The sequence below is a fragment of the Carcharodon carcharias genome, chromosome 3 (genome assembly GCF_017639515.1).
Source record: "Carcharodon carcharias isolate sCarCar2 chromosome 3, sCarCar2.pri, whole genome shotgun sequence".
NCBI classification, from domain to species: domain Eukaryota; kingdom Metazoa; phylum Chordata; class Chondrichthyes; order Lamniformes; family Lamnidae; genus Carcharodon; species Carcharodon carcharias.
In genome coordinates, this window is record NC_054469.1 from 83,552,290 (window position 1) to 83,564,918 (window position 12,629).

Below are 12,629 nucleotides of genomic sequence, written 5' to 3' on the forward strand. Positions count from 1 at the left end.
AATCCAACTGTTTCATGAGCCAATGGGGAGGGGATGAGGCCAATCCCTTCCTTCCTTCATCCAAAATTTTTGGACTGTGGATTGTGGCCGCCTGTCACACCTCACTCCAGCTAAAGCAATTCTTTCCCAACAATCTCTCCAACTCTTTAGACTTAATTATGCTTCTGTCCTGATGAAATTACTGCATAATTACTTCCTAATCCTCAAAGGTTGTTCATTCAGAGACACATCTCCCCTCCGTAGAGCTGACCACCTTCTCTCTATAAAGAATATTACTGTGAACTAATAACGCCAAGTGGTAGGGAGTAGATTTCAGTCATTTCTTTGGGCCCATGTCCTAAAGGCCTAAGTATTGATTTTATAGGTTATAGGGATAGATGTAGAAATGAATAAATATGTGTGGAACACTATGTGCTGCTGAGAAGTGTAGGCAGTATTCTTTAATCACCCTTGTGATCTGTCTTTCCTTTTTACCAGTACTTAATATTTCCAGCATTTGTTGTTTTCAAAATAAATGTAAGTATACAGACAATCTATGTTGAGGTGCTTTTGTTTGCTAATTTTTGTATCTGACACTTGCTAGATGATGAAGATATTTCAGCCAGTAACGAAGCAGGATCAGCTGAACAGCAGGAAAATCAGATGATGGACTTAACAAAGCAGGCTTGCAGTGAGTCCCAGAGAGCTGGTGCTACAAACTTGGCAACAGAAGTGGTTGAGCAATTGAATGAAAGTGAAAGCCATATGAATGGCATGGATTTAAAGAGTCCAGACAGTAGGAATGCTGTGAGTTCACCAGTCAGTGAATTAGATCAAACCATTGAGAATGAGAATGGAGTTAATGAGCACGACAAAGAGAATCCTTTCCCAATAGATACATTGGATCTCGGGGAGTCTATACCAAAAGTTTCTCAGCCTTCCCTTACTGATTTATCTCAACCTCAAGCTGACTCTGTTTTGGATGGAAGTTCTGAGACTGAAAGGGTAGAGGATACCACTGTCACTCAAGTAGAAGGTGTGTGTTCTGGTGAGTCAGTACTTGATGTCGAAGCTGTTGCTGAAGATATCTGTCAAGTAGAAGGGAATGAAACTGGTGTTGACAATAGCGAAGCTTTACCTCGGCAGGAAGACAGTACATTGATATTGAGAAGAACAGTAAGGAGGAAAATTAGGCCATTCTCGCTGCCGGTGTCCGAGCTGGAATCTGTGATTGCCTCAGCTTGTGGTTCAGGGGAGCCAGAAACTCCTCGGACCCACTACATTACACTGCATCGCCTGCTGCATAGCTTGCCTTCTGCTCAGCTAGATGGCGATGATGCACCTGAAGAGATAAATAACAAATTTGCTTCCTTGGAGCCACTGGAAAAAGAACCTGAGGACAAAAATGCACCTAGTGAAAGAGATACACCAGAGCCTGAAACTAGTAGTGTCTCAAGTGAGCCCAGCAATGTCGGGCGAAGGATGTTGCCTCGCAGTGCATCAGTTGAACATCTTTCTGAGTTAGATCAGATTCTAGAGAAAGATCAACAAAGAAATCAAAGTGAGACTGAGACAAATACTGCACAGCAGGTAAATAATGAATGGGACATCTGTAATACACCATGTTGTAGAACTTCCTGTTACAGCACTTCCTGTTACAGTACATCTTGTTACAGCACTTCCTGTTACAGTACCTCTTGTTACAGCACTTCCTACCAAAGCACTTCCTGCTATGATGGTACAAATCACTTCTCCTCAAACCATACAAGGTTCTCCTCAATTGACAGCGCACGGTTGTCTGAAAGTACAGTTTTCTCTTCACAAGAAGAAGAGGAGGATGAAAACAGTGCATTTGAGTCAGCGCCAGATTCAGGACATAGCCCTGAGTACTGTGAGAGGGAGCAAGTAGACAGCATTATTCAGTGGCCAGGAGAGCATGCAGCCCAAGCATCGGAAAGGACTGTGGTAAATGAAGAGTCAGCTGCAGGACAGAGCAACAGCATCGAAGGTTAGAGTCAGCTATACAGCATATGTACGTTGAATAGTAACATTTTGATGCTAACACTGGCCATTTATGTTTGAACAATAAGGAGCAGCTTATACATCTGTGAATTAAAAACACATTTTCATCTCTTTCTCTTTTTTTCCCTCTTCCTCTTATCAATAATGCAGCATTTTTTAGTAGGATGCAGAGAGCTATGTTTAATATGTTCTCGAGTAGATAACCTGTAACTCAACTGACCAGTTACTAAATGGTTAGAATTACAATTGGAGGTTGTTGTTGGTAAATGGCAAGTAGCTACCTCTGCCCAAATAACAATAAAGTGATCTTTATTAATAGTGCACAGGATAAAAGATACAGGAATAGCGAGGAAAGAGCTGACACCAATGACTTAAGTCCCAAGAGATGCCTATGGCCTTCCCATATGCTACCTCAACTCAATATATTTCATAGGCCAGGATTTTACAGCCCCACCGCGGTGTGTCCTCCCCCCGGCGAGCTATTTAAATCTCCATTCCGTTTGGCGGGACTGTAATATCCCCCCGGGTGGGAGGGGCTGTAAAATCCTGGCCATACTTCTCAAGTCTGGCACTCTCACTGTAGAATTGCAAACACCATTATTTATAAATTTAAAAGAAATAACTTGCCCTCTTCGTAGGAAGAAAATTGCTCTTTGATGAAGGAGTCCAGAACAGATCACAACAAAGTGCATGCCGTCAGGCTACTGCCCCTTAAATAGCATGCGTATTTTTTATTGATGTGCAGCTCATGATGCACTGTGAAAGCCATAAGCCAGGAGTTAGAGTTTTAGGTACCAGTAACCAGTAAGGTGCTGCTGGCTGCCCATGAAACACCAACATTTTAACCTAGAGCAAAGGGAAAGTGGTGCAGACTGGGAAAGGGAAGGGTGGGTATGGGCCACAGAACAAAAAAAAACTTCTATTTTTTTAAATGAGAACTCCACTTCCATGGCCATTCCAAGCAGGTACTGCACAACTGGAGCACTGTTCAGGCACTCCAGCACATGTTGGGGTCTTCCAGTGCATATATATAAAATAATTTGAAATAAATAAATCCTCATATCACAGAATCACAGAATTGTTATAGTACAGAAAGAGGCCACTCAGCCCATCGTGGTCTACATCAGCTCTCTGAATGAGCAATTCACATGGTGCCATTCCTCCTCCTTCTCCCCATAACCCTGTACATTCTTTCTTTTGAAGTAACAGTCTAATTCCCTTTTGAATGCCTCGATTGAACCTGCCTCCCCCACATTCTCAAGGCATTGCATTCCAGGCCCCAACCACTCGTGCCTGAAAATGTTTTTCCTCCTGTCACTTTTGCTCCTTTTACCAATTATTTTAAATCTGCACCCTCTCATTCTCAATCCTTTCACAAGTGGGAACATTTTCTCCCTACCTACTTTGTCCAGACCTCTCATGATTTTGAATACCTCTATCAAATCTCCTCTCATCCTTCTCTGCTCCAAGGAAAACAATGCCAACTTCTCCAATCTGTCTTCATAACTGAAGTTTCTTATCCCTGGAACCATTCTTGTGAATCATTTAGGAACATAGGAAATTAGGGGCAGGAGTAGGCCATTTGGCCCCTCTAGCTAGTCCAGCCAGTCAACTAGATCATGTCTGATCTTCTACCTCAATGCCATCTTTCCGCATTATCCTCGTATCCCCTAATGTCATTGGTAGCTAGAAACCTATCAACCTCTGCCTTGAACATATTCAATGACTGAGCCTCCAGTCTTCTGGGATAGAGAATCACCACCCTCTGACTGAAGAAATCCCTCCTCATCTTGGTCATAAATGGCCTACCTCTTATTCTGAGACTGTGTCCCCAGGTTCTAGACCACCCCATATATGGGAAACATCCTTCCTGTATCCAAACTGTCAAGCCCTGTAAGAATTTTGTACACTTCAATGAGGTCACTTCTTCCAAACTCTAGAGAATACAGGCCCAGTCTCCTCAATCTTTCCTCATAGGACAATCCTGCCATTCCAGGGATTAGTCTGGTGAACCTTTGTTGCACTCCCTCTATTGACATATATCCTTAGGTAAGGAGACCAAAACTGCAAACGGTACTTCAGAGCTCCTTCTGTATTCGAATCCCCTAGCAGTAAAGGCTAACATACCACCTGCCTTCTAATTGCTTGCTGCACTTGCATGTTAGCTTTATTTCTGCACTCTCTCCAATGCCTTCACATCTTTCCTAAAGCGTGGTGCCAAGAACTGAACACAGTATGCCAGCTGAACATATTGAGGGACCATCACAGACTTTTAGAACTCATAGTCTGTAAACAGAGTAAATTCAGAACTCCTGTGCTCCCAAAGTTAGGCCACATTGGTAGACAATGCAGGTGAGGGAATGTGCAATCTCTGATTTGCACTCTCTTTCCTTTGAATATTTTGTGGTATAGCGAAGGTGTAAATCATGTGAGCCACACCCTGCGGCCAGGAGTGGATATCTTGTGCAGTGCATATATTAACACTGTAAACAAGTACATCTGTGTGCCATTCATAATGAGCTGATGAATCTGGTATTTTATAAGATCAGTATTATTCATTGCATTTTTATGTTATATATGTTATATGCACACACAAACATGTCCATTGACACAAAGGATAGTATTTGACTTGTGTCCCAAACAAATCCTTTTGAAAAACGCTTCTATTAAGTAGGAGGTTGACAGTGTGATTTTTTTGGCATGTGTAACTGTGGCGCTCCAAGCTGGCATTGCCCCATTAAGTGAGATCAGCTAATTTAAATATTTTGATGGTTTTCCCACTATGTAGTCCATGAATTTGAACCGAATAGGGAGCAACACCTACAAGCGGGTGGCCTACAAATAACTGTTTTGCTGTTAATCACAAAAAACTCTGGGCAGAATTTTCCCGTTGTTGAGTTGGGGGCGGGGCCCGCTCGCCGACGCAAAAATGACGCAGGATGACATCGGGAGGAACCCCAGACATCATCCCGCCCCATTTAAATATTCAGGAAGGTGGGGGGACAGCACGATCAGCTGCGGGTTGGCGGGCAGGCCAGGAGCCCCAGCGGGCTTCTGAAAAAACATGAAACCTCATCCACCGGCGGGATGAGGCTTCATGTCAGTTTTAAAAAACTTTAATAAAGTTTCTGTGATATTTATTAACACGACCTATCTCTTGTGACATTGTCACGTGAGGGGGACATGTTAATTTTTTTATTTTTCTATTTTTAAACTTTCAAACACTTTCAGCGATCTCCCTGAGACTGCACTTAGTCTCAGGGAGATTGCACTCTTTTGTGTGCGTGCACAAAAGAGCACACTCTGGCATTTGGGGAATCCCCCCTCCCGCCCCTGCACAGGAAGCGCATAGTGCTTCCCGTCGGCTGGGCGGGCCTTAATTGGCCCGTGCACTTAAAATGGCGGTGGGACCTGTTTTGGCAGCGGCGCTTGGCTGCCCGCCCACCGCCAAGCCGGTGGGGCCCGCCCGACCATCAAGGGAAAAATTCTGCCCTCTGGTATCTTATTCGTCTTTCCAAGATGCGTCTTACATCTGAAAAAAATGTAGTTTATCTTCATGATTGTAAATCGTGTGCCCTGTCCAGGTGGAGCACAATGTGGCACATGCCTTAAGGCATTCTGAGCATTATTGTCACTAGGGGGATAGGCTTCAAAGAAACAGATGCATTATGGGTTTTGTACTGTTGAGTGAATGTAGTATATGCTGAAAGTTGGAATCATGAAATAGTTACTCAAAGAAGGATGCCATTTGTCCCATTGTATCCGAGCTGGGTCTCTGCAAAAGCAGCTCAGCTCTTCCCATTCCCCTGCCTTTTCCCTGTAGCCTGCAAACCTTTTCTCTTCAGATAATTGTCCAATTTGCTTTTCAAAGCCATAATTGAACCCTCCCCCAGCACACTCTCAGGCATTCCAGATTCTAATCACTCGCTGGTCAGAAAAGGTTCTCCTCCTGTTGCCGTTGCTTCTTTTGCTAGTCACCTTATATTGGTACCCTCTGGTTCTCAAACCTTCTACCAATGGGAACAGTTTCTCACTATCTATTCTCTCTAGATCCCTCCCTTCTCTAAGGCAAACAGACCCAGCTTCTTCAATCTATCCACGTAACTGAAATCCCTTATGCCTTGAACCATTCTTACAAATCTTTCTTGCATGCATTCAAATGTCTTCATGTCCTTTCAAAAGTGTGGTGCCCAGAATTACACACAGTACTCCAGTTTAGGCTTAACCAGAATTGTATAAAGGTTCATCATAACTTCTTTGCTTTTGTACTGTATGACTCAATTTATAAAGTTCAGGATCATGTATACCTTTTTAATTGTCATCTCAGCCTACCTGCCATCTTCAATGATTTGTGCACTTAAGGTCCCCCTATAGAATTGTAACCTTTATTTTGTATTGTCTTATTTCCTCATTCTTTCTTTGTTTATCACTTTCCTCCTCACAGTTCACAATACTTCCACATCTTGTGTCGTCTCTGTTGTAGACAGTGGTAATTCAGTAGATGTAATTTATCTGGATTTTCGAAAGATCATCGATAAGGTCAAGACAATTTGCGGGGAGATGGTGCATAGTGGTAATATCACTGAACTAGTAATTCAGAAGCCCAGGCTAATTGTCTGAGGGCACAGGTTCAAATCCCACCATGGCAACTGATGGAATTTAAATTCAATTAGTAAAATCAGGAATTAATAATTAATAAGATCTCAGAGTAGAAATGCACCAAACACTAAAAGCCACAGGTTAGCAAGGTCATAAAAAGACAAACCAAGCACTAGGATTTATTTCTAGGGATAAAAATGAAAGGTAGGGAAGTTATGCAAAACCTGTATTGAAGCTTGGTTAGACCACATACTCGATCCAGTTCTGGTCACCATATTATAAAAACGATACAGAGACACTGGAGACGGTGCAGGGAAGATTTACAAGGATGATACCACATGCGTGGGTGTACATATCAGGAAAGGATTGACAGGCTGGGTCTCTTTTCTCTTGAAAAATTAAGGCTGAGGACTAACTTAGTAGAGGTCTTTGAAATCACAAAAGGTTTTGATTGAGTCAATAAAGAGAAAATGGCCTGAATTTTTTATGGCAGGAGCGGCAGGGGCATTTGAGGAGCCGATCGCTGACTATGATTGGATCCGCGCCACCATTTTACATGGGCGGGCCAATTAAGGCCCTCCCACTGTAATACACATGCCGTAGTGCTCAGCACTATCTGTGCAAGCAGGGGGAGGAAGGAGAGTCAGGGCCAGCGCTCTTTTGCACATGCGTGTGAAAGACCGCTTCAATTTCCCTGAGGCATGGAGCTGCCCCAGGGAGATTGAATCGATATTAAAATAATTAAATAAAGGATTTTAAAAGTTATTTAAATATTTCCCCTCATGTGACACGGTCACGTGAGATGGGACATGTTTTATATATATGAATTTTTTTTTTATTGGAAGCTTTAGGAAACCTCATCCTGCTCGTGGATGAAGTTTCCTAAAAAATGCTATGTTCGCCTGTCTACCAAGCTTAAGGTTGGATGGGCAGCATTAACAATTGCAATAATTACTTTGTTAATGGTCTTAATAGGCCATTTACATTTCAGTAGGCATGCAGTCGACTCTGGTGCACGCCTGCTGAACAAAATATCGCAGAACTGTGCGATGACGTTGGGACGCACGCCCAACATCATCATGCGTCATTTTACATGTCAGTGTGTTGGGTCCGCCCCCGCACGCTGATTGAAAAATCCTGCCCAATTTTTTTTTTTCTTGTGGGGAAGAGCATAACCAAAGGCCATCAATATAAGATAGTCACCAAGAAATCCAATAGTGAATTCAGAAGAAATTCTTTCCCCAGGAACTGCAATAATGTCGAACTCCCTATTGTAGCAAATGGTTTGAGTAAATAATATGGATACATGATAGATTTAAATGAGGAAAGATGGGAGGAGTCTCGGGTGGAGCATAAGCAGCATAGACTGGTTGAGCTGATTCTGCCATATGAGCCATGCATCCTACGTGATCTACAAATTTTGAAATTGTGTAGATTGACAGTGGTACATTCCGGGAACTGTAGCGAGTGTGACAGTGAGACCTGTGGTCACCAACTGGTTGAGTCTCGATATCAACAGGGAAGACGATACCAGCTCTGGGATCATAGCAAAGTGCAAGTTTCAGGCCTTTGAGAAAGAAACAAATATTACACAGATTTAAAATTTAATAATTTGTCTATATTGTATTAGAATTTTTTTATTCATTCATGGGATGCGGGTATTGCTGGCTAGGCCAGCATTTATTGCCCATCCCTAACTGCCCTTGCTCAGAGGGCATTTAAGAGTCAAGGATATTGCTGGTGGGTCTGGAGCCACATGTAGGCCAGACCAGGTATGGACAGCAGATTTCCTTCCCTAAAGGGCATTAGTGAGCCAGATGGGTTTTTACAACAATTGGCAATGGTTTCATGGTCATCATTAGACTTTTAATTCTAGGTTTATAGTGAATTCAAATTCCACCATCTGCTGTGGTGGGATTTAAACCCAGATCCCCAGAGCATTACCATGAGGATCCAGAATACAAGTCCAGTGACAATACCACTATGGCACCACCTCTAGTATTTTATCCTTCGGTTCTTGAGAAACAATGATGGATGGTTAGAAGCATTTTCAAAATACATTTTGAATATTTCTATCAATTACTTATTTCTTCCTTGTTAGTTGTTTATTGTGTGGATTTTATTTGGTCCTTTGGTTCAATGAAAAATGCAGGAGGGCATGCCAGGAGCAGCACCAGGCATATCTAAAAATGAGGTGTCAGTCTGGTGAAGCTACAACACAAGACCACTTGCGTCCCAAACAGCATATGCAGCAAGTTATAGACAGAGCTAAGTGATTCCACAACCAATGGATCAGACCTAAGCTATGAAGTCCTGCCACATCCAGTCACGAATGATGTTGGACATTTAAACAACTCACTGGAAGAGGAGGCTCCACAAATATCCCCATCCTCAATGATGGGGGATCCCAGCACGTCAGTGCATTTGCAACAATCTTCAGCCAGAATTACCAAGTGGATGATCCATCTCGGCCTCCTCCGGAGATCCCCAGCATCACAGGTGCCAGTCTTCAGCCAATTCGATTCACTCTATGTTATCAAGAAACGGCTGAATGCACTAGATACTGCAAACACTATGGGCCCTGGCAAATTCCAGCAATAGTACTGAAGACTTGTGCTACAGAACTTGCCACGCCCCTAGCCAAGCTGTTCTAGTGCAACTACAACACTGGCATCTACCTGACTATGTGGAAAATTGCCCCGGTGTATCCTGTACACAAAAAGCAGGACAAATCCAACCCAGCTAAAGACAACCCCATCAGTCTACTCTTGATCATCATTAAAGTGATGGAAGGGGACATCAACAGTGCTATCAAGTGGCACTTGCTTAGCAATAACCTGCTCACTTCCGCTCAGTTTATGTTCTGCCAGGGCCACTCAGCTCTTGACCTCACAGCCTTGGTTCAAACATGGACAAAAGAGCTGAACTCCAGAGGTGAGGTGAGAGTGACTGCCCTTGACATCAAGGTGCATTTGACCGAGCAAAGCATTTGAAAGAGCCTGAGCAAAATTGGAGTCAATGGGATTCAGAGGGAAAACTCTGCTGGTTGGAGTCTTCCTAGTACAAAGGAAAATGGCTGTGGCTGTTGGAGGGTCAGTCATCTCAGTTTTAGGACATCACTGCAGGAGTTCCTCAGGGTAGTGTCCTAGGCCCAACCATCTTCAGCTGCTTCATGAATGGTCAGAAGTATTGATGTTCACTGAAGATTGGACAATGTCCAGCATCATTCGCAACTCCTCAGACTGAAACAGTCCATGTCCAAATGCAGCAAGACCTGGAGAATATCCAAGTTTAGGCTGACAAGTGGCAGTAAAATTCACACTTCACAAGTGCCAGGCAATGACCGTCTCCAACAAGAAAAAATATAACCATCGCCCCTTGACATTCAAAGGCATTACCATCGTGAATCCCCTATTATCATCAACATCCTGGAGAGTTACCATTGACCAGAAAAAACTGAATTAACCATATAAATACTGTGGCTACAAGAGCAGGTTAGAGGTTAGGAGTTCTGTGGTGAGTAACTCATCTCCTGACTCTCCAAAGCCTGCCCACCATCTACAAGGTATAAGTCAGGAGTTTGATGGAACACTCTCCACTTGCCTGGATGAATGCAGCTACAACAACACTCAACAAGCTTGACACTGTCCAAGCCAAAGCAGCCCACTTGATTGGCACCACATCCACAAACATTCACTCCCTCCACCACCGACGCACAGTGGCAACAGTGTGTACCATCTACAAGATGCGCTGCAGAAACTTACCAAGACTCCTTAGACAGCACCTTCCAAACTCCCGACCACTATAAGAACAAGACAGCGGACACATGGGAACATCACCAACCGGAAATTCCCCTCCAAGCCACTCACCATCCTGACTAGGAAATATATCACTGTTCCTTCACTGCCGCTGGGTTAAGATCCTGGAACTCCCTCCCTAACAGCACTGTGGGTGTACCTACACCACAGGGACTGCAGCTCACCAATACCTTCTCAAGGGCAATTGGGGATGGGAAATGAATGCTGGCCTAGCCAGCAACACCCACATTCCATGAATGAGTAAATAATTTTTGTTTTAAATTCTTTCCATCCGCTTCACTTTCTTATTCCTGTTCGCTGGCAGCTTTCTTACTTGTTTAGTCATTTGGTGCAATTATCATTCTGGTGATAGTGTTTTATTGTGATTTGTCACTTTTTTATAAATGTAGCTGACATTTGGGAAGTATGATAAGAGATTTTTAATTATAATGACTTGAGGTGTGAATTTTCCCATTCCTTACAGGCATGGTAGTCACTAGGGCTGAAACATCCTTGGGTCTACTCTGCCAGCACATGTGGATCCTGACAACCTGGGCAGGATTTTCAGCTGGGTGTGCGGGGGCTCACCCAACAGGCACGGGCTGAAATAACGCGCGATATTACAGTCAGCAGGCGTATGCAAGAGTCGGCACACACCCGCTGACAATTAAGAGGGCTGTTAAACCCATTAATCTATTAATTTAAATGAATTTTTCACTTACGGTTGGCGGGCGGGTGAATAGGCCAAGTGGCCTTTACATTTTTTGCGAAACCTCATCCACGGGGGTGGGATGAGGTTTCAAACAATGACTGAAAAAAACAATAAAAAAAATTTAAACTCATTTTTCACATGTCCCTGTTCATCTGAAAGAGTCACATGTGGGGTCATGTTTTCCTTATTTTTCAAATCTTAATTTTTCATTTTAACACTCTTCAGCTCTCTGCCGTTAGTTGGCCAGCCAATGTGAAATCATGGTAGTGGCCCGGTCACGGGCAGCGGACAGTTTCGCCACCTGGCCTGCCCGCCATGCCCGCCTGAGGAGGGAGAAATCCCCCCCCCCCATTTCTGACCCTACTGAGCTATCCAGGGTCAAGGTGGAGTTACCTTATTAAACTTTGGCAGCACCCATGTCGATATTGACAAATCTGTAATCATTTTTGCCATCTCCTTGGACTGTCTATGATTCCAAATTGACTCCATATTGGTAACAGTTATGACACTTATTTAAGTCTAAGTACAAATTAATATCGTGATAGAATAGCTGTTCACTATAACCAATGAGAATTGCATATCCCTTTTCACCCTTGGGTGGGGTTGTGACTGCGTCCCTTGTACCTTCTACAAGTGCTCCTTGTCCACCTGCCTTGTGGCTCCTATTAAGTTCAATATACTGAGAAAGTCCCCAGTCTCTACAGTTACACCTCAAAAACTAGATTGCAGCAAATTCATTAAATCATCTGTCTTCCATTCAGCCCATTAATGGGGTTAATAAGTATATGTTCAGGCAGAAACAAGACCTGGGCCTCCCTTTTTTTTAGCTACTGTGCATGTTTCCCTTGTTCAGCAGCTAATGGAGGTCGCAAAATGAAGATTCTAGCTGTTAAAAAAATATGTCTGAGGTGCTGTGCTGAAAGAGGCTCTGACTCTCAAGGGAGACAGTCAACTATATCTGTCAAATGATTGGGCCTGAGATCTTTGCTAACTGTGTGGGTGGACACCCCAAGCCAGTGGCTCTAAAGGTCACAGCTGCCCTCAATTTCTATGCCTCTGGTTCCTTCCAGGGGTTGCTGTGTGGTCTTTGTGGTGTCTCTCAATCAACTGTCCATACCTGTGTCAAGCAGGTTACAGATGCTCTGTTCAGGTGTGCATTGACCTTCATCCAGTTCCGTTGGGACCAGGCAAGCCAGACAGAGCAAGCCGGAGGCTTCGCAGCAATAACTGGATTCCCCCATGTCCAGGGTGCAATAGACTGCACACATGTGGCCATCAAGGCACCAGCGGGTGAGCCTGATGCCTTCGTCAACAGGAAGGGCTTCCACTCCATGAACGTGTGCAGATAGTGTGTGATCACAGGATGCTGATTCTACAAGTCTGTGCAAGATACCCAGGCAGCTCCCACGATGTCTACATCCTCAGACACTCCCAGGTGCCGGGGCTCTTCAGTGCTCCAGCGCAGCTGGATGGATGGCTGCTGGGTGACAAGGGCTATCCCCTCAGAAGATGGCTCATGA

At 43.9% G+C, this 12,629-nt stretch overlaps 1 protein-coding gene across 1 annotated transcript in view; it reads left to right on the forward strand.

The window, feature by feature from the left end:
• Positions 1 to 12,629, forward strand: part of LOC121276200 (E3 ubiquitin-protein ligase HECW1-like) — a 527,663-nt gene that overhangs the window by 234,511 nt on the left and 280,523 nt on the right. Inside the window, exon 8 of the mRNA XM_041184341.1 lies at positions 584 to 1,987. Within this exon, the coding sequence (XP_041040275.1) occupies positions 584 to 1,987 (1,404 nt within the window). The remainder of the gene's footprint in view (positions 1 to 583; positions 1,988 to 12,629) is intronic.